This window comes from Haemaphysalis longicornis, unplaced genomic scaffold (assembly GCF_048455015.1).
Source record: "Haemaphysalis longicornis isolate Haplotype H1 unplaced genomic scaffold, Haemaphysalis longicornis Haplotype H1 scaffold_1, whole genome shotgun sequence".
NCBI lineage: Eukaryota > Metazoa > Arthropoda > Arachnida > Ixodida > Ixodidae > Haemaphysalis > Haemaphysalis longicornis.
Window position 1 is genome coordinate 460303987 of NW_027526203.1, and position 26436 is coordinate 460330422.

General features: G+C 47.7%; 1 protein-coding gene across 2 annotated transcripts in view; it reads left to right on the forward strand.

Moving 5' to 3' along the window:
• The window catches only part of LOC144156134 (ionotropic receptor 25a-like), a 49455-nt gene that overhangs the window by 13140 nt on the left and 9879 nt on the right, over nt 1-26436 (forward strand). For both annotated transcript variants that reach the window (XM_077687964.1, XM_077687965.1), the window contains exons 3-11: nt 3975-4103; nt 5318-5632; nt 6757-6932; nt 7188-7241; nt 10190-10318; nt 11732-11908; nt 16381-16506; nt 19006-19113; nt 20586-20783. In XM_077687964.1, coding sequence (XP_077544090.1) covers nt 3975-4103; nt 5318-5632; nt 6757-6932; nt 7188-7241; nt 10190-10318; nt 11732-11908; nt 16381-16506; nt 19006-19113; nt 20586-20783 — 1412 coding nt within the window. The remainder of the gene's footprint in view (nt 1-3974; nt 4104-5317; nt 5633-6756; nt 6933-7187; nt 7242-10189; nt 10319-11731; nt 11909-16380; nt 16507-19005; nt 19114-20585; nt 20784-26436) is intronic.

Here is a 26436-nt window from a genome sequence, read left to right on the forward strand (position 1 = left end):
TATGACTCGGTACCGAAGTCTCCGCAACCCGTGGCCGGCGCTATTTCTCTACTGCGTCTATTTACACGCTTAGCTTCGGACGCTAAATTATTGACTCTGAAAACAAAGCCCAACCTCGCCTTATTTATAAGAACTAGCCCTTGGTAACTCTATCAACTCTATTATGGCCTCAAGGACGTTGTTTTCGCGAGAAAAGGTAATCAAAGTTGAAAAAATGTTCCCATTTTCGGCTAGACAATGTCAGCAGTGACATAATAAGAAAATAATTAAAGCAGAGTTAACTGTGTGAACTCCTCGTTAGCATTCAGGTGGTGCAATAAAACGGAACAACAGGCCCGAATAATGGCAACAGTCATGTCTATTGGTGGTGGCTTTATGTAGATCCAGGACGACATAAGATCGCGGTAAAAAAGTGCATGGTACATTTTTCTTTATATCAGAAGGAGTGATTGTTTTGTAAACGTTCACTCAGTGCACCACGTATATTGAAAAAAAAGGCAGCTATTTGAACGAAAAAAATTGCACTTGAGGTTTATGGTGAGCTAAATATGCACCGGTTCGATGCATATTTAGTCGAAGCGGAACTGAACAGGAACGAAATGAATTCGCCCGAACCCGAACCTTAGCTGAACCAGTATTTTTTGTGGCTCGACACTCTGCTTAGCGCCGTCCACTTAGCTGCAAACGTATATCTATGGAACTTTACCCGGATTTTTTTGTGTGCGTGCGTGCGTGCGTGCGTGCATGCGTGCGTGTGTGTCTGTCTGTGTGCGCGTGCGCGTGCGCGTGCGTGTGCGTGTGCGTGTGCGTATGCGTGCGTGCGTGCGTGCGTGCGTGTGTGTGTGTGTGTGTGTGTGTGTGTGTGTGTGTGTGTGTGTGTGTGTGTGTGTGTGTGTGTGTGTGTGTGTATCGTGTAAAGCCTTTTGCTGTAAACAAATGAAATAATTGTTACAGATTAGCGCAAACATCAATCGACTTGGGCATATATTTACAGTTTTCCTGTGCTCATCCCATCTTCCTTCGCCTGTCACGCCTTTTTAGCACTTTAAAAAAGTACAGCGAATGCTGCTGCTGAACTTGGTACCGCTTGACGCTGTTTATGACTTTTTACAATTGTACAAATGTAAATAATGAATTTGATTTAGGCTCTACGTTCATGTAACAAAATACGCACAAATCACCTAGGATAAATGGTGCTTCGTATTTCGCTATTACGAATAATTGTACTCTTAAATTAAATGACGCCGTAATAAACAACTCAATCTAATTAGAGTCATTCATTTCCGTTCACTCAATTCATTTTTTAACGCGCAACCAGTGAAAGGAGACAGATGAAATGCCATTCGGAAGAAAAGTGGCTCGAGGCGATATTACTTTATACTAAGTTTTTTTTTTCTCTCCAAAAATAATATATGTCTTTTGAGAAGGAATTACGTCCTTTAAAACGTCAATTATACAAAGACGACATTCACGGACAGTTATTGCAAGTGGTAAAATCAATTCCTGTACGTATCCGGATACGATGTCGGTGACAGATGTGAAGCGTAACAGCCGCTTTCGAACGACAGACTCATTAGCACCCCTCATGTCGACTACTGGGCCAGATTTTGTAATCTGTAGTAACTTTCTCCAATAACTGGCTCCGAGTGCAGTTCAATGTTTTTAAAACGCGAACGCTTTCTTGATGGACCAATCAACGGCGTCCTGTCCAAAAACTAACGCATTCCCATAGACTGATTGGTCTACCGAAAAGCGCTCTGATAAGATCGCTGGACACACCGCGCATGCGCGAAACCGGGCTTTCATTGTGTCAAAAGGGTTACTTGAAAATTCCGGAAAAGGAGGAACGGTTCTAAAAAACTCCCACCTCCTCCCCTCGCGGGAACCCCTGTGTAGATGCGACGCACAGGGGGTTCACGTTGCAGCGTTGGACAGCGGAGGAACGGCGCTGGAACGATGGAGCGGAGCGGCGTAGATTGATTGATTGTAGGGTTTAACGCGCCGACGCAACGCAGGCGATGAGGCGCGCCGTATAGTGGAGGGCTCCGGATTAATTTTGACCACCTGGGGATCTTTAACGTGCGCCGAAATCTCGTACACACGGGCGTTTTTGCTTTTCGCCTCCATCAGAAAAGCTGCCGCCGCGGCCGGGAATCGAACCCGCGACCTTGTGCTCAGCAGCGCAACGCCTTAGCCACTGAGCCACCGCGGCGGGTGGAGCGGCATAGGCACCGCGTTTTATAGCGCGCATAACGGTGAGGGGACGCGCCGGCGCCAGTGCGTCTGCCGCGGCTATGACGCAACATATTTCCAACACAATCCACTTTAATCCAATCCAATCCAAATTCAATCCAATCCAAGCCAAGCCAAGCCAAGCCAAGCCAATCCATTCGAATCCAATCCAATGCCCCTCGCGAGAGAGTGTTCGCTATCGGAGAGGAGAGGGGGTGAGCGGCGGAGAGCGCAGCTCACGCGGCGAGGAGAATGGGGGAGGGGCGGACGCCGACAACAACGCCGACGACGCCGGATGCAGGAACAAGGCGAGTGAATGAGATGCAGTCGCATCTAATAAGACAATACGTGCCTCGACTGTGAAGTGAAAGTGCAACAGTATGCCTTGGTGTCATAAACTAAGCATCGGTGTATACATTTAGATCATTCGTAGATGCGTTTACTTAGTGCGCGAAAAATCGTCGCACGGGTTCGTTCTTCGTTTGTAATTTGGGTCTTTGAAGGTTTGACCGTTGATTGAACGTACTTTCAGAATTAGACGCACTTTTAGCGAAGGTTTCGACGTACTTTCAGGCGCATATTTTGATGTGAGAAGGCTTTCGTGCATCTCTCAACTTTTTTGGGCAGAAGGGATATGGTGAAGTTTTTTGGTCAAAACCTTAAACACTGATAAGAAATGCCAATAATTCGGCGTATATACTTATCAGTGTCTTTAGGTTCAACAATATACGTCGCAAAAAAATGGACTAAAATGGGGGAGAGAAAAGACAGCATTAACTATGTATGACTAAACTAACAATTCAATGATTGACGTCGAACGAAAGCTGTTAAAGCTACGAAAGGATTGTTTTTTAAATCTAAAATGAAAAGTTACGCGGCTTGGAATGTTTCTTTAATGGGAATAAAGTGAGGCGTAGCGCAAGAAATCTTGGTCTCGAAGTGAACGGGGCCTGATGACAACCACAAATTTATAAATTCCTGGTTATAGGGCCGTCGTATGACACTGTTGGCACAGTGTAAAAGAAACCGGGAAATAGACACCGAAATAGTCACTGACGAACAGAAATAGAAAATAAAACACGCCTATTCCTTACCATTGTCTTGTTTGTTAGGTGAAATAACACGGGTCCTTTTTTCCGTATTGAAATGGTTTGTATATTTCATATGTGGTAAGCGCTTTCTCCTGGAATGTTTGTTTTTCTTTTTGCAAATCCCACTCACTCTTTTTTTAACTTTAAATAGGAGCTTAACATTTACCCTGGGGTATGAAGTGGGCGGTATTTAGGCTAGCTGGGGATCTCTAACTTTCGGCGGTCCTGGTTTATCGGTTCTTCCGTTACTGAGCTACGGACATGTAGCAGCTCTCTGTTCACGAGTGTGGCTTGGACTCCCGGGGCAGAGCTACCCAGCGTCCCTCCCGCTGCTCGTGCGAGGTTATTGAAGGGAAAGGGTCAAGAGGGCAGCCCCACATAGTGTGCGGTACTGTGGCACGGATACCAACGCGGGGCAGTTAGGTGATGGGTACAGGGATGGATGAATGTGATAAAGTACCGTCCTGCAAGGGAAAGTGTGGGTTTGCAGAAGTCTCCAGGTACGTTCTTGTGAATGGGTGAGTTCTGGATGTGCGGGGGGGGGGGGGGATATTTACGGGGTCAGTTCCGCCAGGGATAGACTGAAAACGTTCCACGATATCGCCACTTATTACCGCCTCGCCCACCAATTGGACGTTTGTCTTTCCGCAGCGGTGGTGGTGGAGAAGGGGAACTCCGTGGCAAAGCTCATGATTCCCGCCACGCTGAGAAAGATGACCGATCCGCCCGTCACGTTCAACCTCATCGAGCTGGACCAGGACGAGGCCACCGAATCCGACGGTAGGTGACCTGATTCGCACACACAAACTGTTGCTCGTTGGCTTAGCACAGTAATGCCGTGCTGTGACTGCTGACGCAACAGGAACACCTTAAGCTATAGATGCTGGGGCGACTAATGACGTTACTGTTTTCATATGTTACGACAGCCGCGAAAGCAGTCCAGGTCTGACGACATAATGGGATGAAGGGAGGCTAGTACCATATCCGCCCTCGCCACGCGTGCACCTCCCGTGGGAGCTGGCCCTGTACTAAAACAAGCGGGCGAAGGTATTTTGGGAAAGGAAGAAGTGACTACAAAGAGAAAAATGGAATCTACCGTCTAGTACTAGCCTCCAGGAGTAAACACGACAGCGGCTGGCTTGAGCCGCTCAGATAAGGTTTGTATGAGGTACGGCCGCATTGAAAGACTGGGCCAAGCCCGATGAAAGAAATGTCCCCCGCTTGTCTTCCCGGAGATGTTCGTAGTGAACAGAGAGAGAGAGAGAACTTTAATGAAAAATGGGTCAGGTTTAATACTTGTAAACCTAGTTATCGAGAGAGAAAGGTCCGTTCGGCTTGGTTCTGCAAAGACTATTCACACAGTGTTCCATGAAAGTGAGGCTACTAGATGATTGCGCTCAGCCTGTCGCTTACGCTGTAGCGCACGCATAGACGGCGCAGCCGGCGTGCCATCCATGGCGATACTGAGTGACCAAGCGCCGGCGAAGCAGCTGTTAAACCCTCGCCTGGTCACGTGGTATCGCAGCGGCGTTTTCCAAGCGAGCGCTGCGACGCGAATCACGTAGTGTGAGGTGAAACACGGGCCTCACCAGCGATCCGGTGGCTGGAGGTCATTGCGACGCGATGAATGACCTGGCGAGACATGGCGTAGTATAGCTTTCACTCTAAATGTGAAGAGGTCCATCCAACTAATGACGGGGCTTGCTACTTAAATGGGGGGGGGGGGGGGTGCAAAGTGCGATAAAATGGCGAAAAAAGTGGGGAGAGGGGAGCAGGAGAAAGCATAAAGCACCGTACATACATTGCGATTGAATGAAAAACACGACGATGAAGCAAACTAAACATCGCTACGCAGAACGTGACGTGCCCGAATTATAGGTCCGTAACGAGGCGTGCACACATTTAAGATGAAAAATGAGCAGAATATAGCGAAGCATGCTACTGCATAATGTTTTGCTAATTCCGAAATCATGCGCATGCTTCGGCGGGCGCAGTGTGCAACAGCATGTTCGGCGGCGACCCCAAGCCGGACGTGCTGATCGACGCGGTGCGCACGCCGGGCAGCACGGAGGAGAAGCTGTCGACCATGGTGCGGCGCACGGCGCGCCAGATGGGCCTTCCCACCGTCAGCCTCACGTACGGCGTGCACAACGACTACACGCTCAGTGGGTGGGACCAGTTAAGTCCACTCGAGCGAGACTTCCTCGTGCACATCACGCCCCCGGGAGACCTCTACACGCAGGTCATCCGCGACCTGTGCAAGAACATGGACCTCGCCACGGCCGGCATCATCTACGACAACAGCGTCAGTGAGTGGCGCGCCCTCCTCCTCCTCCTCCTCCTCCTCCTCCACTGTTTATTGAGTGAGCCTCGTGGCAGCTAGTTTTTAACGCAAGTAACGAGATGTTTGAGTATTTGAGATGCACATCATTGCCGAATAGTGGAACAGAACTTATGAATTTTAAGTTGTTTGTGCATTCCAATTCATTACCAAATTACCATTACCTTTACCATCTCCAAAAATGTTTGTCGGGCCTGGTGGACAGACCCGCCCTAAGATAGCTTAAAGGTATTGCGTTGGCGCCGAGAAAAAGGCGAAGAGAATTTCTAGTACAAAGGCGACGTACTTGTAAGCACTGTACGAGTTGATAGCAGGTCGCTGTATGTAGGCTGTAAAGGCAGAAAACCACTCATTCCAATGGGGCTGCAAGGGCGGACTTTTTATTACCCCGAAAGAAAAACAAGGGCCGCGGGTATTCTGATGGCCGGTAGAAGAAAGGCAAGAGGTGCAGTCATCTCAGAAAGAGCAGCTAATAAGGCCTCAAGTAAACGGCAATGTCTATTGAGCAGTATTGTTGGTTGAGATGTTGACCTCAGTTGTTTTTTATCTTTAAACCGTGCTTTAGATATTGTACAACAACCCCCGTTGGACTTGATGTGTCTATGTATTCATAATAACGTGACTGCCTTATCTTTTTTTACTGCGGGGTGGGGAGGAGTAGCAGGAATACATTAACAATAGAGAATGACATTGGCACTGTGCCCTTATAGTAACCACTGTAAAAAAAAACCTCCCGGCAGGTTCATATACCACAAAGTGAAAAAAAAAAAACCCGCATTGCAAATCGGATCTCTAAAAGCAGCGTAGAGCATGCTATTAGCTCTGCAGCGGCTATGGCAAAGGGGGGTCGGGGGAGTTGACGTGTTGGAAGGCAGAGGGCGAAAGGGACCACGCGAAGACGCAACACAGGCGCGCTGCTTCCCTACTTCGCCGAGACATGTGTGGCGCGGCCATGCAGAATTATCATTCATTAGGCGCAGATTGATCGTTTTGACGCCCATCGGTGTCGCATTGACACTGCTGCGCCAGTATCACTAGCGCATTGCGGTAACTGTCCTTTTCATTTCTTTACCCTTAATTCTTCCGCTTCAGTCATCGACCACAAGTATGCGCGCCTCCTCGAAAACATTCCCACGCGGCACATCATGCGGGAAGTGGAAGGCACGATGGAGGACTTCAAGAAGAAGGCCGAACTCATTCACTCAACAGACGTCTCCAACTTCTTCATTCTTGGTCGAGCTCAAACGCTCAATGCCGCCTTGTCGCTGGTAAGCGCTTGATTCGCAGTGCACACCTCGTATATGGAGTCCCGCGGAGGGGCTTTGTTGAAGTTTGGTAGAGGTGGCTCCGTTTAGATGGAGCACTGTGCTGGCCAGCGTAGAGTGTGCAAGTTTGGTGTTCGACTGGGAGAGATTCTGAGCGGAGTAAAGAAACAGCGTTATATGTGCAATGCTCCAATTATTAGTGTTCCCGGACAGAGATGAACGGTATACCGTTTGCATTGTGCCTCGATCATTTTCCAGGCCCATAGAAACAAGTGGAACAACTGGCAGTTTGCCTGGTTCCTGATTTCAAGGGTAAGCACTTGAATTTTCTGCTCGTGCGCGAACGAACTTTGTTTCAAGGGCGGCATGAGGGGTCGAGGCGATAGAAGACTGCACGCGTGGGTGCAACGGGACAGCGGCAGAAGGCATAATCTGTGCAATGCTGCAGTACGAGCGTTTGAGGCAGTGCTCCCGCTTTCTGCCTTTTTTCATTCCATTGACAATCGAACGTGGGCTTTGTCGTTGCCCCCAGTATTCACTGGAAAGACGCGTGCTCGCCACCGAGCTCAGCTGATTGGGCAAGTAACCGTTCACAGTAGAGACCATCTTACGACATCGATCCCTTCGACTGCGCTGAAGGCGACAGTTTCCTAAACGACACAACCTTATACAAAATACTACAGTGCCCATAAAGGGACTAGAGTGCGTGCGCGTGTCCGTTCCTATCCGCCCCCCCCCCCCCCTCCCCTGGTCTCTCTCACATTCCCTGAACACCGTTCCCCCAGTGCCGAGTAGCAAACCGAGCTGGACGCCTGGCTAACCTCTAGGCCTTTCCGTTCGCTTTTCTCCTCCTCCTCCTCCTCCTCCTCCTCCTCCTCCTCCTCCTCCTCCTCTTCTTCTTCTTACTTTCGTCCTTTCGTTCTTGCTGCTTCTTAAACTTTTGCTTTTTTGCTGGGTGTCGATTTTGGTGATATGTTCTAAAAGATTTCACAAATATTTTTGATTGGAGAGCGTCTAAAAATATCAAGAAGCGCCCACTAACACGTAAGGCTTGAACACAACCTTCACGACCATCACGACGTTTTAAGTCCACGATTGCATCCGACTTGCTTCTTCTTCACTGCCGCAACGACCTTTACTCCATCTTTTTTGCTATAACGGCGAAGAAGAAGCAAATCGAAGAAGCAGAACGAACGAACGGAACGCGCACACTTAAACTAGGCGCCCGCAGGTGCAACGGGTACCCTATCACGTGTTCCGTGTCGCGCAGGTGGCATGATTCCTCTCCCAACAGTTACAGCCGAGTGAGTAAGCCGCTTAACTCTCGGTTACAAACTCACGGTCGTACCCTGTAGGCAAGATGACTGACTCTTACTCCGTAGGTTTACTAGACAAAGGCTCGAATCCGGCCGGTGTCGTTAAGTTCTTTTTTTAAATACTGTTATGCTGATTTTTGTGAAACGCCGGAATCAACGAATTGCTAAAAATAGTCCCCTCATCGCAAATCCTTCCCATCCACCGAAGCGCTGATGCCCTTTGTTCCCAGCGGGGAGTGCGGTGACAAAAGCAAGAGAACAGAAAGGGACAAGGCGTGTTTGTTCGATGGTCACAACGATCAGGAGCATACTCTCGAGGAGCTACCATCAGAAATTTCTGCGGATTAAGTTAAGTGCAAGGAGCGGAAGCGCAAGGAAGGTAGAGCAAGGATTTAATTACCCCTTTACCTTAATATTCTTGTTACCTAATTAGTTATCTGATTAATCTTTGTGTATGATCATTAAAGATACAAATGCATACGAATTTTTTTTATAATATTCGGAAGATTCACCATAAAGAGGATAAATGAATAATATGTGATTTAACTTATCTTTTAAAATCCTTCAACATATCCCACCATGCAAGGTTATGCGAGTCACTAACTTACTATATCCTCAACCAATCATGCAATATGCTGTTTCTTGTTCTACGCGTAATTTTAGTGTCTTTTCCAGTGTTGTTACTTTTAGTTGCTTTTTTACGTGACCATTGTTTGCGATGTCTGTGTTATTGTTCTCCCCCACTCATGCGATAACCAGCAAGGGGCCCTGAAGGGAACAAGAAATGATGATGATCAGGGTGACGATGATTTATTTATCTTTTTTGGATCTCAAGATTCACCGTGCAACTGTTTGAAATTTTTTCAGGAACTTTAGAATTCTGTCTGCCTAACGAAGTTACAACGGCTAAACGCATTTTCAGAAATTCCTCCGCATCTCTTAATTTCATATATTCGTCGAATCGGTTGTTCCGTCTAAAAGTCCCCAATGCAAATGTCCGAAGACGAATTCCAGGGCATTTGGAAATTTCAGTATTGATGATACCACAAGGGCTAACCGCATTTTCACAAGTTCTTCTGCATCTCGTGAGCCCCCGAAATAGTCGAATTTGCTTTTGAGTCGACAAGGTACTAAGTGTCTTAAAAGGGCTGCACGTATTTTCGCATATACCTCAATGTCTATTACGCCCGTAAACTTGTTCACCGGATCCTTATGGCCTTAGCACTTTGGGGAAATCATTAACGTGGTATACAAACAGGTCATAAGCACAGTATACAGTGACCAGTGCATTGTACCAATTTCCTGCACGTTATTTGTCACGTCATTAGCTGTCCATGTATTCTTCTTTCCGCACCGAACCAATCGAATAACACGCACACAAGCACCAAAACCGCGTCTTAAAAGTGCTAGTTTTTTTACGTATAAAATCAACTACCCCTCTGTCGAAGCGACAATGATGGGGGACCGCGAAGCTTTCCAAAGTCAAGTCCAACACCAAACGAACAAACCCAGAAGCGAGCGGGCCCGTATCCTTCGTATCGTGACGGTTTTACTGCACTGCGATTGTGCTCGCTGGGGCTTTACTGGTTGGTTGGTACCCAGTGCTTTACGGGGGGCATTTCACGGCTTTCCCCAGCGTTCAACCATCGTCGTCGTCCCTCTCCAAATCCAAACTGCCTCTTCACCCGTGATGGAATGGCGAAATAGGACAGACGTCGGCTTCATAACGCGAATAACCCAGGGTCGATTCCAACCACGGGAAGCGTTTTAATTTTTTCTCCTCACCCACGATCATCATCATCGCCAAAGAAAGTTGGCTTTCCCGCAGTGCGTTTTGGGTGGTCTACAGATGACATCAGCGACAGGATGAAAGCTTCGCTTTAAAACAGTCGCCCCAGCTGCACACTTTTCAGTTCGACTGTCTCATAGTCGCCTCTCTGGCAGGAGGAGTACAAACCCTCATGCGGCGAATGTGGCAACGTGACGGCCATTGTGGCAACGCCGGAACCTGACAACTCCGAGCTACTGACGGAACTCAGGAAGGATCCGGCGTTCGAGAAAATAGTGGATCAGGTAAGCGCCTCCATCTCTTTTCGAGGAAACCTTCACTTTTGGGAGCCTGGGCGCTTAACTTCGCGTTATTATATCAGAATAAGATGTACGCCTGGTTTACGGGAAAACAGTTGCCAGTATTTTTTCTCGGCGCTGATCCGGATCACCAGCGCTGAGAAATGATGCTGACATGATCGAGACGATGATGGTTCGTCGTGTGTGCGTACGTACACCTCGAGACACTGCGACCACACCTGGCGGCATCGTTTGTCTCCCAATGCGATGGTAATCTTGCTTCTCCAAATGGGCAGCTTCACCTAACGTTCTTTGACAAGTGCTCCAATTGCGCTGCATTAGCACATCCCCACCACCCACATATTCCTCCTAAACCGGAGAACGGCCTCTTCATTAAACCCTGGCAAATGAAACGACGAAATTCAGAAAGCCCGATGGAACAGGAGGCCTGTAGGTAAGCCAGCAGCCCACCACGTATGAACAGCTTTCTCGGGAAGATATGGAGCAAGCGTTGTACAATTTTAACCGGAATTTTCCACCTGTCTGATGATATATTAGCCGCGGGGTGAGAATCAAGTCGAATGAACTTGTTCCGCTAAACAAGGTTTGAACTATGTGCGGAGTCGGTTAACCGTTCTCGCAAGCATCGATTCAGTTTGCGCTTCTTTCCCAAGAAAGTCGTGTGAGCCTCCCACGCTGCAGCGCACTTAAAAGGGCCAGCCACTATATACGCCCCGTGGCTAACATTGGACTGGAAAATGTGACCTCCGTTTGTGACCGTAAAACGACATTAGGGGCGTCACGTACCACTACGGCACGGAACACAGTAATTTTTGTTCTGCCACGTGACCTGCTACGCCTCACTAATCGACAAGTTAGCTCGTTCGGTGTCAGTGTTCGGTCATTCAAGTGCGTTGTGGTGGAGCACACCTGCCGAAGTATCCCAAAACTAAATGCATTCTACGCGACAGAAAACTGCAAGAGTCTTTGTCTCCCGGTTGCTCTGTTCAATACTCAGATATATTTTAAAGCTCCGTGGTGACCGAACGCTCGACTTCAGTGGTCGGTGACACGCACCGCGCGTGTTTCGGGCCACACCCGGGCTTCTTACATCGCGTTCAACGTCTCAATCTTGACAGTGGTCAGTAGCAATCCAGTCCCCCGTATTGGAGGTGAGATTTGACCTCACCTTTTTATCACGCCCGCTGCAAAGCTGCTGAAGCTCTCGCCCGCCATCTCCTCAGACCCCGTATTTTCTACGTTAAGAAACAAAATGGCCACGATAAACGCGTTGCTGCCCGCTAGACTCCTACTGTAACGCCTTCTTCCGTTTTGCCAGCGCTGCTTTCATCGTTCACCTGTAAGGTCAGTTTTGAGCTCCATGGTTTTTAGCAAACTCCACCCGTACGCCAATCGCAGATGGACGCGGCTTTCTACGTGGACGTGACGAAGATGACAGTGAGGGCAACCGCCGAAGTGATGGCGAAGAGGAAGTTCGAAGCCCTCGAGTACCCCTCCAGCTGTACCACAGCAACCCTGCCGTCCGAGTTGCTGCAGTTACGCTACAACTACACGCTGATGTCGACGCTGAAAGACGTAAGCTGCCTCACGTTTCTCGATGCTCAGAGGCCGCGCCTCGAGCTGTCTCTTGAACCCCGATGAAGCCAAAAAGACTGCCAATCCCTCGTGTTGCTTCGTGGGCTTGTGTAACTTAGTTGCGCTGCAAGCTTGGTATTGAACCAGTTTTCCCGGTAAATCTCCAGCTCAGTTAGTCAATATGAAGGGATTTAAATAGTTGGATCGGAGGGTATTTTTTATTTTATGGTCTTCGCATGGACGACGTGGAAGCCTTAGATAAAAAAAAATTAGTAATCCCATTGACGTAAAGCGAAACTTCAATTAGTTGTTCCGATTTCGTCCCTCACAAAGTGTTTTTGAAGTATTTATCTGTGCCTCCTAGCGAAAAACACTGCTCTCGCAAGGCCACGCGATGTTGTTCTGATTTCCACTTGTAGTAGAAGTGCTCACCATGCTGCTCGCCTCCCGTGGCGTCGCATACGGGGCCAGCAAGCTGTTTAGACGCCAGCTCCAATCACTGTAGTCATTTTTGCTTCACCCGGCGACCGAAGCGTGGTCGGTGGCGCTTCCGCCGTCGCCGCGAAACCGCACAAGGTGCTTGCTTGACGTTGACTGAGCTTGAACGTCAGAGGGACGCTGCCAGGCGTTTCCTGGCTTTGTACCTTTGCACCTGCAGTAAGAAGCTTCGCTTAGACTCGTAGAAACTGCCTAGTGGAAATCGTCAAATAGCGCGTTAGCATTCTTTCCAGGAACTCATCTCCGCACATACACCAGTACGCAGGTTTGCTTGGGTGCCCTGGAATATGTTATTAAATAAAGATCATTTTATAGCAGAACTGTATAAGGCTAGCTTCGCGGGGATTTTTCGTCACAATGACTAGAAACTCCCAAGCGTCCTTTATGGGGAGGCAAAGCAAACATGTAGACATGTGGTGACCCCTGTCGTAGCAAGAGAAAAGCTAAGAAACAACCCAGTAATACACAATGCCGCCCTAAATGAGGAGGTGGATGGTGGAGCAATCTAAAGCATGTGCTGACATCGAAACCACAAGAAATCAAATGTAGAATTAGTATGGCCTGGGGTTCGTTCGGCAAGCAGCCTCGAGTAATAAATACCTCTGTCACCTAAAAAGAAACGTATACAACCAATGCGCACTGACTCACGGCGAAGAAACTTGGGACCTTACTAAGCACGTACAAGAAGACTCACCCCAGTCATGGGAAAAAGAATGGCAGGAGTGATGCTTAGGGATAGGAAACGAGCATCTTGGCTCAGGGAACAAACTCGGGGGAAGGTGCTCTGGATGGATATGCGGTGCCTCACTCGCACAACACTGAGGAGAGACCACGCGACACAGGGCGCAACTTTCATCAAACTTTATTACATATAAAGATATCACATTTCTTGTACCGTCCCTACACGCACACGCACGCACGCACGCACGCACGCTCATACACGAAATCACACGTCGATACAGATATTCCCTTCTCCTGTTCGCTACCACACTTTTCGGGCGTGTGTCACCACTTTTACATCGTCATGACAAAATGTCAACTCGCTCTAGAAAATACAATTAATTTTCCGTGAGTGAAATGGAGGGAGCGCTAACGCAGCCTATTAAGCTCTAGACTGAATTGGGCCGGGCATGTAATGGGGAGAAGTGACAACCGGTGAATAACAGAATCGCCCCCAAGAGACGGTCGAGAAGTAATGGAAGACAATTAACTCGATGGAGGTACGAAATAAAATAAGTTCGGGGCAAACAATGCATTTGGGCATCGCATGATAGGACTGGTTGGAAGTTAATGCGAGAGCCTTTGACTTACAACGGACAAAAGGATGATTATGATGACTCCGATGATGATGGTGGGGGTGGGGGTTAACTTAGTCAGCCGGAACTGCCAAACATATGATGACAATATGTTTCACCAGGATCGAAGAAAAAATAGCGAATAATCACCCACGCTGCAGTGACAGTGAAATACTGCGACCGACAAAATGGAACGTTGCCGCCTTCCCCTCTGCAACTGTGCGCAACCTCGGCACTGGGCAATCAAAGCGACAAAAAAAGGATAGAGGACGTCTACGCTTGTGTGGCTTAATATGCGGCAGTGAAGGTGTGCGACTACGGGCGTCGCTGAGTGAATGATTTAATGAATAACTCTAGTATTTAAATTATCGAAGGACTGTTCATATGGAAGGCACCCGTTCATATGAAAGGCGTCCTAAGAGGTAAACTGGCAGTCTTCGCCTTACTGGATGTCGGTATCCGTACTGGCGTGAGAACGCTACCGCTTCAGGGTTTCAAAGTGTTAACTATGAGCGTAGTTGCCAGGCCGGCGCTTGGCCGCGTGGCGCCATCCATCGCTCGTCAAACATAGCCTGCGGCGGTGACCGGGTGCGGAAGATTCAAAGTAATTTCAAATTCATGTAATTTTACATTATTTACTGGATTTATTTTTTAGTAGGACACATTTCAGTTCGTTACTGTGCCTAGTCTAGGCGTCCAATTGTTTTTCGAGAGTCACATGTTAATTTTTTGCCCTCCCCCCCCTTTTTAGGACCGACTCCAGCGACAGGCTGGCAGGACGCGTGATCAGCACGGCTGGAGTCCACGGGGGCTGCGAATGCCTCGTCCAGGAAAATCGTTCAATGAGCGTAGTAACGCTGTCGCCTTAACCTTTGCTGTCCAGTGTTGCTCAGGAGCAACAACTCAAGCAATATTTTTTTTTCTCTCGCACTTTGCGGTTTTTTCGACATTTAACACCATCTATCGACTGACAAAGAATCCCGGACCTTCAAAAATTAAAGGGAGAGTGGGTAGCATAAATTTCCGTGTGCTAAAAAATATATTGTTCACGCGCGTCAACTCGCGTCGAGCCCGGGTGGCTCCATGGGCTAGTGACAGGTAACCGGAATTGTGCAATTTCGTTGTCATTACAGATGATAGCAATGCAAACTTTACGTTGTTGTCTTCACTTGAACCATAAATCATGGTGATCAAGGTAGCTCTCGTGTACAAGTGATATACGGGCAGCCAGTGCCCAGTGTGTCCTAGCGTCCTTTCTAATGAACCATTTTTTTTTACCAACTTCATATTTGCGATGTCGGAAGTCCTTTTAGATCATAAAAAAACTTCTCACACGCTTAAGCAAAATAATCAAGTTTTGGGCATCAAAGGGTTAAAATGGGGCTGTACTAGCTTCGAAGCTTGCCTCGCCGCCCGTCAACTACCTTGTGTCCCCGGCTGCGCACCCAGCGGCTTTCGCCCCGCTGCGATTCCCGCTCGTGGGCGCAGCTGGTTCCCCGAGCAAGGGCGGAATATGAGTTGTGTACGTTTCAAAAAACTCCATTCCACGCCCGTTTCGGGACGTGGCCTAGCTGCCCTTGCGAGGCCTTCGACCCGCACCACTGCACACAGAAACCGACGCCCCGCCTTGCTTGTCCTGCGTCGCACCTTTGTTGTCTGCCCTTAGCCAATCAGTGCTTGCTCGAAATGGGCGCTTTTAAACGGACATGAAATAGATATAACTGACGATTCCGGCTCAAGGTAGGCTGCCTCGATGCCGACAGCAGGCGAGGCCGCGATATCCCCGGATGCCTCGCTCTCCTTCGCTGTGCCTTGACCGAATGTCTTTCACGAAGGCGCATTGGCATCTCGATCCAGTCCATGTTCGTGCAGCGGTTAATATGCGCTTTCCTAGCGAATCCTACCGCTGCCTTGGCGTCGACGCGGCAGGAGGCGAATACCTTGCGCTTCCGCCATGACAATGCAACTCCTCCCGTAATAATTCTCTCCTGGCTGCTTGGTTTGACTTGCGCTGTCATGCCGAACTGAATTGCAGAGGTTTATTGAGGCGAAGGCCTTAGGTGTCCCACCAAACGTGAAAAGTGGCTGTAGTCGTAGTCGCCGTCGGCGTTGTCGTCGGCGTCGATACGAATTTCACCAAAATGTCCTCCGCCGCCGTAAAGGGAAAATAAATGGGATTCGTGCGGGAATTGAACGCGGGTCATCAGACCAGCAGCCGGTCGCGCTAACCACAGCTCTTTCCCGGTACCCTGGCAGAATGGAACAAGGATAAGCCTGGTGCGCGTGCGCCGTGACAGGTGCACGTGACGGCACGTGCGTAGAACCGGTGCAGGCGGAGGAGAACTCTGAATGCGGGGAAGCGGGAAGCGAGGCCCTGTCGGAGTAATTCGCGTCAAAAACGAAGCAGCGAAAGCGAAGAAAGAGACGCAAACATGATGTAGAAGTAAAGGAAGGAGTCTTTGATAACTGCCCCGCTTTCACCTTCAAACCACGTCAGCAGACTTAAGTGCCCGAGGAATTATTCACTTATTCTTCAAAACAGCCATGGAGGAGCCCAATGACGAAGAAGCCTGTCCAAGTCCGTGTAGAAATTCTTCGTATTTACATATTGTACATGGCTTGGGTTACCGATGAATGTGAGCGATAGAAGCGTCTCATCTCATGTGTGTTCAATTTCAGATGGAGTACAGTGGAGCGTACGGGCCTGTGGTTATTCGAAACAAAAAAAACGGATTCCAACAGATAAGGATGGGCATCCAACGCATTAACATTAGAAAAGGGAAACAGAAGCTGAGTACCACGAAGGTAGGCTTCTACACAGCTCGTCTTCTTCCAGTCTTCTCTTTTTGCCACACGCATGCATACACGTCACATTACGGACGCAAATAGCGCATCATCACGCAAAATAGTTTTTCTGCGTATGAACAAGGCATAGTTTCGTTAATTTGTTGTTACTCTTGCTCTTGTATGTATTCGTGTGCAAAATAGGCGTTATTTCGGTACGGATTTTGTAAGGAAGGATTCTACGGTCGTGAATGAATGATTCTATGGTCACAAAGAAAATATTCCACCATCGTAGCACAATCAAAGCCAGAGGAAAGGGATTAAATTGCGAAAGCTTACACTTTTACCCACAATAGATTTGGCTGCAAAACTTAAGAGGCAAGAAATTTCTATGATCTTAGATGTGGCTCCTTTTTATTATGTTTCAAACGTTTTTCTTGTGTGGTTCCTTTTTATTACATTGTGGTTTTTGTGTGTTGTGGTTTTATTATGTTTTGTGATCTTTATTATGCTATTCCGTTTGTATGCTGTTTCTATGTCGTATTTTTTTTTTTAATTATGTTTTTTCATTGGGCAAGAGGAGTCCTAGTTCTTTCTTACCTTTTACTTCTTTTTGACAAAGTGCTGTTTTTATTATTGACAGTTTGTAATGTCTCTCCTACCAGAGCCAAAGAACTGGCCCGCAGTATTCCTAAATAAATAATATAAATAATAAATAAATGTTGAGCCAGTAACTTCGGAAGGTTGACTTGTTTTCTTATTTGTCTGTCTGTTTATTTTTTTTTTTTTTTAGAGGCTGATGATAAGTGTCTGCAAATGTAAGGCCTTTCAGCACTCAGTTTTCTGTTCCCAAGAAATTTTTAAGCTTACTTATGATTAAGTTTGTGCGATCTTTGTCGTAAAATATTCCCTTTACTTCGATAAATGAAATGACAGTTACGAAGCAGCAAAATTTTGAAAACTTTATCAGCTTGGTCAAGGATCATCTATGAAAGGACTTCATACCTCTTCTAAGAATCGAAAAACGCTAGATACATAAAAATATTAAGCATTTAATGCTTAAGGTGTTTAATTGTTTGAACATCTAAACATTTTAAAGCTCGAACATTTTAAGCGTTTAAACCTTGCCTATAAGTTACACAAACTTTTTCTGAACAAAGGAAATAAATGTTTTTGAGCTTTATTAAAACAAATCTTTAAAGTTAAATTAGTTTGGAGTATCTAGGTAGGGTGTTTTTATAGAAGAGATAGTTCTCGCGCAGGTAAAATATTTAGTGCAGAAAACCAGTTTGGATTTAGTAAGAGATCACTGAAATCTTGCTGTCAAGTCTGCTAGCTGCATACAAATTGTGTTCTCTGAGAAGCGAAGCATAGGTTTCCGACATTGATTGATGCTTGAACATTTTGTCATGCCACTCGGCAAGCGAAGAGGCATTTGCGCTGCTATTTTTAAACCCTTTACAGCAGACCTTGGTGTCGCGGGAACATCGCACAAGCGTGAAATACACGAAACTTTCATCTGCCATTCCTGAAGAAAAGAGTAAAACTGCTTATAATGATCATCCCGCAATATGTTAAACAGAAAAATTTACTATTTAGGTTCACGGCCATCCCTTAACATGTAGTTTTTAAACCCCCCCCCCCCCCCCCCCCCCTCCCAAGAATGCTCGTCTGTATCTTTATTTGTGGGCATCCGCTGGCCCCCCGGGGAGCCAGCGGATGCTCATGGTCCAGCGTCCCTTTAGACCATGAACCAGCTGGCTTCCCGGGGGGCACCCCAAGTGTGCTTTCTACACCTTCCCGCCCCGCAAAACGACACCCCAACCCAATAATATATGCATTTACATGCCACTACCACATCGCTTCAAAACAACGCCCCTTTTTTTGGGGAATTCGGACCCTGTTATAACCGACCAAGTGCGCGCAGTACGCACTGGTGCTTCTATGTTTAGGTGTGCGTTCATAACTTCAATTGTTTACCCCACCATTCTTACCGCTATATAAAAAATATGCATTAAATATAAGCGCAAATAGATCATTATGTAAGCTAACCCCTGTTTAATTTGCGTTAAATTATGCCGGCCGCAGCCAATCGCACCGCTGCTCATAATACGCCCCAGGTTCTAGTGCGGGAAATGAGCTAGTGGGTCGCATGGCCATTCTTTTTTTCCCCTAATTATACAGCTTATTTGAGGGAAGATTGCGTTAAACGTGGCGTCAGTGTTATTTAATGACGCAATCTTTCGAATAAACCAAACTTGCATTTTGTCTGCATGGCCCATTTAAAGCGAATTTTTGTGCAAGCTGATGCTTCTGGTGTTGAAGCCATGACTAGTGTAAAGTTTCTTGGAAACGATGAAAAAAAAAACGTAGACAAAAATGAAGCAAGTAAACTTGGACCTGTACGCACTCTTGCATCGACGGGCAATGATCGCCGGTCGGTGAATGCCCATTGACCGTAGTGCCGCATTTCTTGCGGCATGTTTTGTAGTAAACCTGTCACATTTCGCTATCTTTCAGATGGCGAATTGGACGTACAAAGACGCCGACGGAGAGCTACAAGAGTATACCAAAGGAGAACTCGAAAAACAGGGGGCAGTCACCGTGTTCCGGGTGACCACAATCGTCGTAAGTGGGAACACACCGAGAGAAGCCTCTCAACAGCCGTTTCCGCCAAGAGTCTTCCTCCTGACAGCCACTCTTTAAAGACGGCCCTCATTGTAATGCCGAGACATGACGCGCATGCGCGGTGCTTCTGCCCTCCATGTCCAAGCGAAAGCTCACGGTCGCCTTTTTTACCTTCAGTACTGCGCACACATGCCATGTTGAATTGAATCAGGGGCCTAGAATATCAGAGGCCTAGAATATCAAGGGCCTAGAGTATCAGGAGCCTAGAATATCAGGGGCCTAGAATATAAAATGTGGTTGGCGCTGTCACGTATTAACTGGAGCGTAGATTACATACTGGGCTTCTTTATAAGACCATTTTCTTCCTTCAGCGATAGGCCATTTGGGTTGGGTACATTGCATAAAGCGAACCCGAGAAAGTTTGTTTGCAGTCTAACGGGCAAGGGAAAATCATTCTAGTAATTCAGAAACGCCCAAACCCAGGCTTAGCGTAACAGAGCTCCACCTAAACCACGCAGTAGTGGAAGTCCGACGAACTCATTTAAAACCATATCTGTAATTGTTCTTGTAGGTGAAGCGTCTGGGCCGAACATCGACTACAAACGAACATTTTTTTCGCAAACAGCCCAAAAAAGCTGAACCTGATTTAAATGAATTAGCTACACTGCCACTGGGTTCGGTGGGTGCCTGTCAATATATATCTAGAGTTCCATGACTTCATACATCAATCTACAGGTTTGACACACAGCTCCAAAAGAGAGAAAAGTGACATTAATATTCGCGTTCAGGGAAGTGCAGGCAATGGGCCCCCAATGTCTCGCGCTGGTCCGCTCCTCCGACAGACGAAGCGATTGCGGGAAAATCGCATGACGGAAAAGAAGTCTTAATAAAGGCGCCGAAACGGCTGTCTTGATGAGGGCAGTCACAACGTATTTAAAGTTGGCAATCTTTATTTTCAGCATCCCTGCATGCATTAAAAAAAGGAACGAAAACTTACCTAAATACGAGATTGCCATTAAGCACGTAAAACCTTCCAGAAAGCTTCATTATATCAATTTTTTCGAGCGCTTTGGCCTCTTCGGAACACCTATAAAAATGTAAATTTCGCCGTCGATTCCAACTAAAAATGTTTGAGCAACAACTGACGAGCATAGCCACTCATCGGCTAGTTTAGTGTTAAAAAATGAAAAAGCCACGGCTGCAAAAAAAAAAATCGTCTTAGCCTCACCCTGCCGTAGGCTCAACCAAAGCAAAGTCCTTCAAGCCGCGTAAATCACGGTGGTATTACGCGTGAACCAAAGGTGTACCTATCTCATGTCGCGTTCGCCCTTCGTGCACCGGGAAGCTCAGCGGCAACGCGCTCACTGCACTGTGAAATAAATGAGCAGCACGCATGCCGCACCCGTGCACGGACAGAGTGTGCGCACCCTCCGTTCACTGTTGCGTGTGGTGTGCCGCCCCTCTGCGCCCAGCAACCACCGTTCATCGTCAAGAAGAACACCAGCAACGGAGAGGAGAAGTTCGAAGGCTACTGCATCGATCTGATAGACGAGATCAAGACGATACTCAAGTTTGAGTACACTATCTACGAGGTGCAAGACAAGATGTTCGGCTCCATCAACACCACCACCAAGCAGTGGAACGGAATGATCCGGGAGCTCGTTGACAAGGTGATCGTGCCGATTGATTCCTCTCGCTATAGTATATAGCTTAGCCCGCCTTTCCTTATTAAACTGTCGATGGTTTTATGGTAGCAGAAATACGCGTTCTAGAAGACAAGGAATGTACGCGTGTATTAAAAGTGCCCAACTGAATGTGTTTTACAGAACCAAAAATGTGCTGATCTTAGGGCTGTCGTTCGTCAACATGCGTTGGCACAAAACTTGCATACAGCCGAGTAGCGCATTTCTGCGGAACGCACCCCACGCAAAGATTAATCCCTATCTTATTTCCGCCTGCCCCTGACCTTACAAACTTAATTGTAGTTGATAATACAGACGTAGACATTTGGCCGCATTACAATCTCGAGCGTAAAATTTCTCGAACGTCTAAAAAGCTCACGTCGGGCAAGGTATGCGGCTACCGCCGCTGCTTGGCTCTTCTGGGCATTCAAAAATATTGTCACGTACCCAAGGACGACGCAGTTTTTTTTCTAGGAACAAAGCTTATTGAAGCGAACTTGTGCTCCGCTAAGAACTGAAATACACAAGCTGCGAAGGAGCAGACAACAAACGGACGTGCGCAGGCGAGTGTCGGCGAATCGGAAGCCGCAGCGTTTGCGCTGGGAGCATTTATCTTTCTGAATTATTATTTATAGAATCATCGAACCAAATCAAGAACAACGGCGATCAAATTAGAACATACTTGTCGGGTGACGACAGGGCGGTACACTCTCCATATAAAATGAGATAGCGTGCGCGGCGTACAAAAGAAAGGGAAGGATATACGCGCTTCGCTTGGAGCACAGATAACACAAGCCGGGAGCGGCCAGGCGGTTAAAAATAAAACGCATAAGTAACCAAAACAGAATGCATGGTTCGCAGCAATAAGTTGAGCTCGTGTAGCAACTGGCGACATTAAACAGTGATAATAAGGTAAAATCCTTCAGGATCGTCCACGAGAAAACCATAGGAGCGTGAATATGAGAATGTTTATATACTTAAAAAAATCAGTATGCTTCAATACAGGTATAATAATCTACCATACAGGCAAACAGTAATCTAACAAAAAAATTAAACCCAGTTCCACATAGTGTGAAAACTGCTGAAACAGCGGAGGGGTGGTTCTCTCGTGTCGGATGGAACGTCAACGGGCCCTCGCCCGAGAACGGCAGAGCCGTCGCCGCGCAAACCCTATGGGTCGCGCAAAAAAATCGGCAGCCAAACTTCACCGGCGACAGGCTCCCTTTCCTCTTCCTTTCATAGAGGGAGGGAGAGGAACCCGACCTGCAAGACCACTGCGGCCTCTATCGGTGGATCAGAGAACCAGAAGCGAGGCAGTTCTCAGACCCAGCGATAGAGGCCGCAAGCGGGTCAGGGGACCTGGGACCTAGAGTTTCTCTGCGGGAGCTATATACGCCTCGAGCGCGGCCTGTAGGGGCGCCACTGAAATCCCCCTAGCGGCCCGTTTTGAAAGCAGGCGCGGGAGTCTCCGTCCCGCTTCCCACTGTCGCCGCTGCTTTTTCGGGATGTTCACGGTTGAGATTTAGCGTTTGCGGGCGTTGTAAATCCATGTTTTTGTGGAGCAGTCACTCTGTTCGCATATGGGGTGTGTTTACGAGAGTGTAAATTTTTCTAACGCGATCTTAGTGTGGTATATTCGGTCTGTATAAGCGCCAGGTGTGTGTCACAGGTCAGCGTCGCGGAACAGGCGTATGCATGGACCTGATTGTAGGTATACACTGCCCTGAATTTACTAGCAGGGTCTTCGTAACCACCGGTTCCTCATATGTTCATGCTACGGGTATACACTACGATGTAAATCAGTTTTGTGCGCTTACATATACAGCGGAACATCATACCTGACAGCACGCCAGTTACTTTTGCCAATTATATACCTCAGATATTGATCACCACCATTTACAAGCCAGTGTGTGTTGATTTCGGGAATGTTCAACGTAAGTACGACGGATAATGCGAAATTCTACTCGGGGATCAGCACACGACAAAGAGTCGTCTTGTCGTGAGGTGAGCGCCCGCAAACATTCATCCGCTACATATATCCTCTGCGAGCAGCGAGCAGACGGCCTTAGAATATAATCGGCGTCCGCGACTAAACCAACTAAACACTTCTTCGAAATATCGTCACATGGCACAGGGAGCCTGCAGAATAAAGGAGAAACTGAAATCAGAGGGCCTTATCACATACCACACCCTTCCAACGACACATTTCATCGCTTGCAACTGCCTACCCTGTATACTTCCAAAAATGCGTCCTCCGAACGATCAGCTGTTCGTTGAAGTCGAAAAACAAAACGACAGTGACCGCGAGATTTGTGTGTGTGATTACTAAAACGTTCATTGCTTGATTACGCTCCGCATTTGTACACAGCGTCCCCAGCTCCTCTACCCCCCCCCCCCCCCCCCCCCCGTCTCGAGAAATAGCAGTGCGATTCGCGTATAGTTGGTCTGGTGAGCCCTACCTGGCTTGAGATTCGAGGAACGTCTTTAGGATGCCAGAATCTGCATTGTATTTTTTTTTCATTTCCGTTAGAGCTATTATGTTTCTTCCGCACTTGCACAACATGTATTTTTCTGTCATTTGAATTCATATTAGATTGCCTCGGTTCTTGCTATAAGGCATGTGTGGGCACATATTTAACGACATACAGGCTTGGTATACTTAACATTTTCGCATGGTTTATATTCTTATAAAAGGCATAAGTTATTGTCCGGGATTGGCTAACCATGCATCCCCGAAACATATTATTCTGCGACGTATATATGCGAAACGAAGCCGCATTCGTTGTCCAGGCTGCAAAATGAAGACAACCTCTCACTGTGCCAGTATCAGGTCTAAACGAGGCGACAGTAGAATTCATCTGTGCCTGACGTATTTGGAAGTGACAGGAGTGACATGCTGCTACCGTCACCGACGCCCGGAGGAGCGGCGACGATGCGCGCATAACTGCGTCCCCGGGTAGCTCTTGCATGCTATCGCGTGCTGTACGAAGACGCAGCTGCTCTTTAAGTGACCTAAACGTACTCTTTGCTTGTAGACGTCACCATAACACATTTTTTTTAGGGTGCGGAAAGGCGAAAAGAAGCGAAACAGAACCAAAACACTGCACGAGCCCCTATCAGCCCCGCAGCGCACATCCCGTCAACGACGCGGAGAAGCGGCGGCAGGCGGTGCAGCGATCGCAAAGCTCGAGGCGTATAGAGGAACTCTAAAGGCTCAACCACATGCAACGTTTTGGCCGCGTCTTGCAACCGTCTGCGGCGCCTGGCGCCGACGCGGAACGGGCGTTGGAGAGGGCGAGCAACCACATGAGACGCGCGAAGAGCGCTTCTCCGATCCAAGTTGCCAGACTTACTTTGGTAAAGGCAGCATCGTTCTGTTTAAGTCATTTTTAATAAACTGAAGAATAATCAAAACTTCAACAAACAAAACACGTTAAATTTATGTTCTAATAAATAAAGTGCTAAAGAGCCGCCAAATAAAGAGCCGCCATGTTGCGTGCGGAGGGGGACCGGAAATTGAGGACAGCAACATCCGGCGCAGACGCCGAAAACGGACCGAAAATCTGGGATGCGCAGACACCGGCGCTCCGAGCGCGCTGCTGTGTATTTGGTGGCGCGCGCTGAACGCGCGTCGCCGCGGACGGTCTCCAAACGCGACCAAAACGTCGCATGTGGTTGCGCCTTTAACCTGCTCCTACCCCTGCGTGGCGCACGACCTGCAGCAGACGGACGAGAAGGCTCGACCTACAACAGCCCCGCTGTTAATAAAAAGCAAGGCCAAGTAGTGAGGGCGCGAAAAAAGTGCTTACCTCTGTGAGATAGCGCCTTCTACCCGTGCACGTCATTTTCCTAGTTGACGACTCCCTCAACAAGTCACGGAGTGCATGAAATGTTCCTTACGTTTGTGCAAGCAAACAAACAAGCCGGCACTCCACGCTAAGCGGGGCACGCGGTAGCCAATCCCCCGTGGTTCTTCCGGGTTCGAACGCTCTCTCTACTACAGTCAAAGCCGATTATAACGAACCCGGATAGAGCGAATTATGCTATATATCGAACAAAAACAAATCAGTTATGAAAATACATGCGAAACATATTCCTTATAACGAAGTTCACATCGGATATATCCAACTCGGTGTACCTAGAATTGCCGCCGAAATGCATGGTCTCACAGCGGTAATTGAGATGTTGATTGGCCTCGGTTGAGACGTTGAGCCTCACATGGAGCAACGTGACGCCCGGCCCTTTTCGTGACTGAAGCAGAGTGCAAAGCCGGGCTAATTGAAAGTGTTTCATGACTGCAACTTCGCACAACAAAACGGGACCACAAAATTCCTTCCGGGATTTCCTGAGTGTCGTCGACTACCAGGTTGCCGTCACTGTGAGCCCCTCTGACGCAGACACCGTCGCCGATGTCATGGCAGCTGGTGCTGTCGAAAGCTCCAAAGAGGCAGAGGATGTCGCGAGTGAAAGCCGTCCAATGCTTAATGAAGCGCTTTCGGCAGTTGATATGCTCAGACATTATTGCTTCGATATTGAAGGACACGGATTCGAATGCTCTGCTAATTGACGCCACCAAAATATAAGTGAGAACTAGAATCATTTCTGTTTTGTGAAGTAGGCAGTTGAGGTGGAAATTTACTCGCGTAATGATCGCGCTTTTTCTTTTTTTTTCAAAAATATGATGCAAAGTTACGGGTGCGATCATTACGTGAGGTAAGTTTTTCAGGGAAAAGTTTAAGCGCGGAAAACGCAATTTGGAGGTCAGAATGTTTACGATAAGTCTCATGAACATAGTAAAGATAACAAATAAAAACATAATAAAAACTGCACTGACCACCGAATGAGACCGAGTGATGCAAAACGCATTGTTTTCATTACGGAACGCGCCGGAACGAGTTTGCTGTGAGGTGAGAACAGGTTGACCAATAAGTGGCTGCTGCTGTCACACAGTGTGGGACATCAAGACACGGCTGCCGACACAGAAAGCCGAGAGCGTTTTTTTATATGTTTTGTGAGGACATTGTGTGCATTCGGTGAGAGTTTCTTTCGCACCAACAATGAACTCATGCTTGCCGATGTCGCTAATATCATCAACTCCGCGGCAATAACGTAGCCATGTCCGCTTTGAAAGAGGAGGAAACTAACGTAAGCACGACCATCGTCGTCTATACTTGGCACACATACAAGTTCAGGGTGCGATCATTGCGCGGGAAATAAAAAAAGTCATATTTTGACGACAAACTTCAGGGGTGCGATCATTACGCGAGTGCGATCATTATGCGAGTAAATACGGTAGCCTTATTGCTTGCAATAGATGGATTGTTTTGCGTATGGTAAGGACATACTTTGTGTTGGTTTCCGCATGCGGTGACGGGGGGGGGGGAGGTGTCCCGCGCATTGCGAACTCGTAACAAAAAACTCTTTATCGGCGGATTTCGCTATATCAAACTGTTGGATATATCTAACTAATTGCGGCGCATATTACAGTTCGCTATAACCGGGTTTCACTCTATAAGGGCACTAAGCATGCTGCGGGGAGGCACTCGTAAAGATGATGGCGAAGAAGCTAGAAGCTATTTTTCCCCTACGGCACGTTCAGGTCGGACTTTGAGTGTTAGTCGAGTTCTTCTGAAAATAGTAT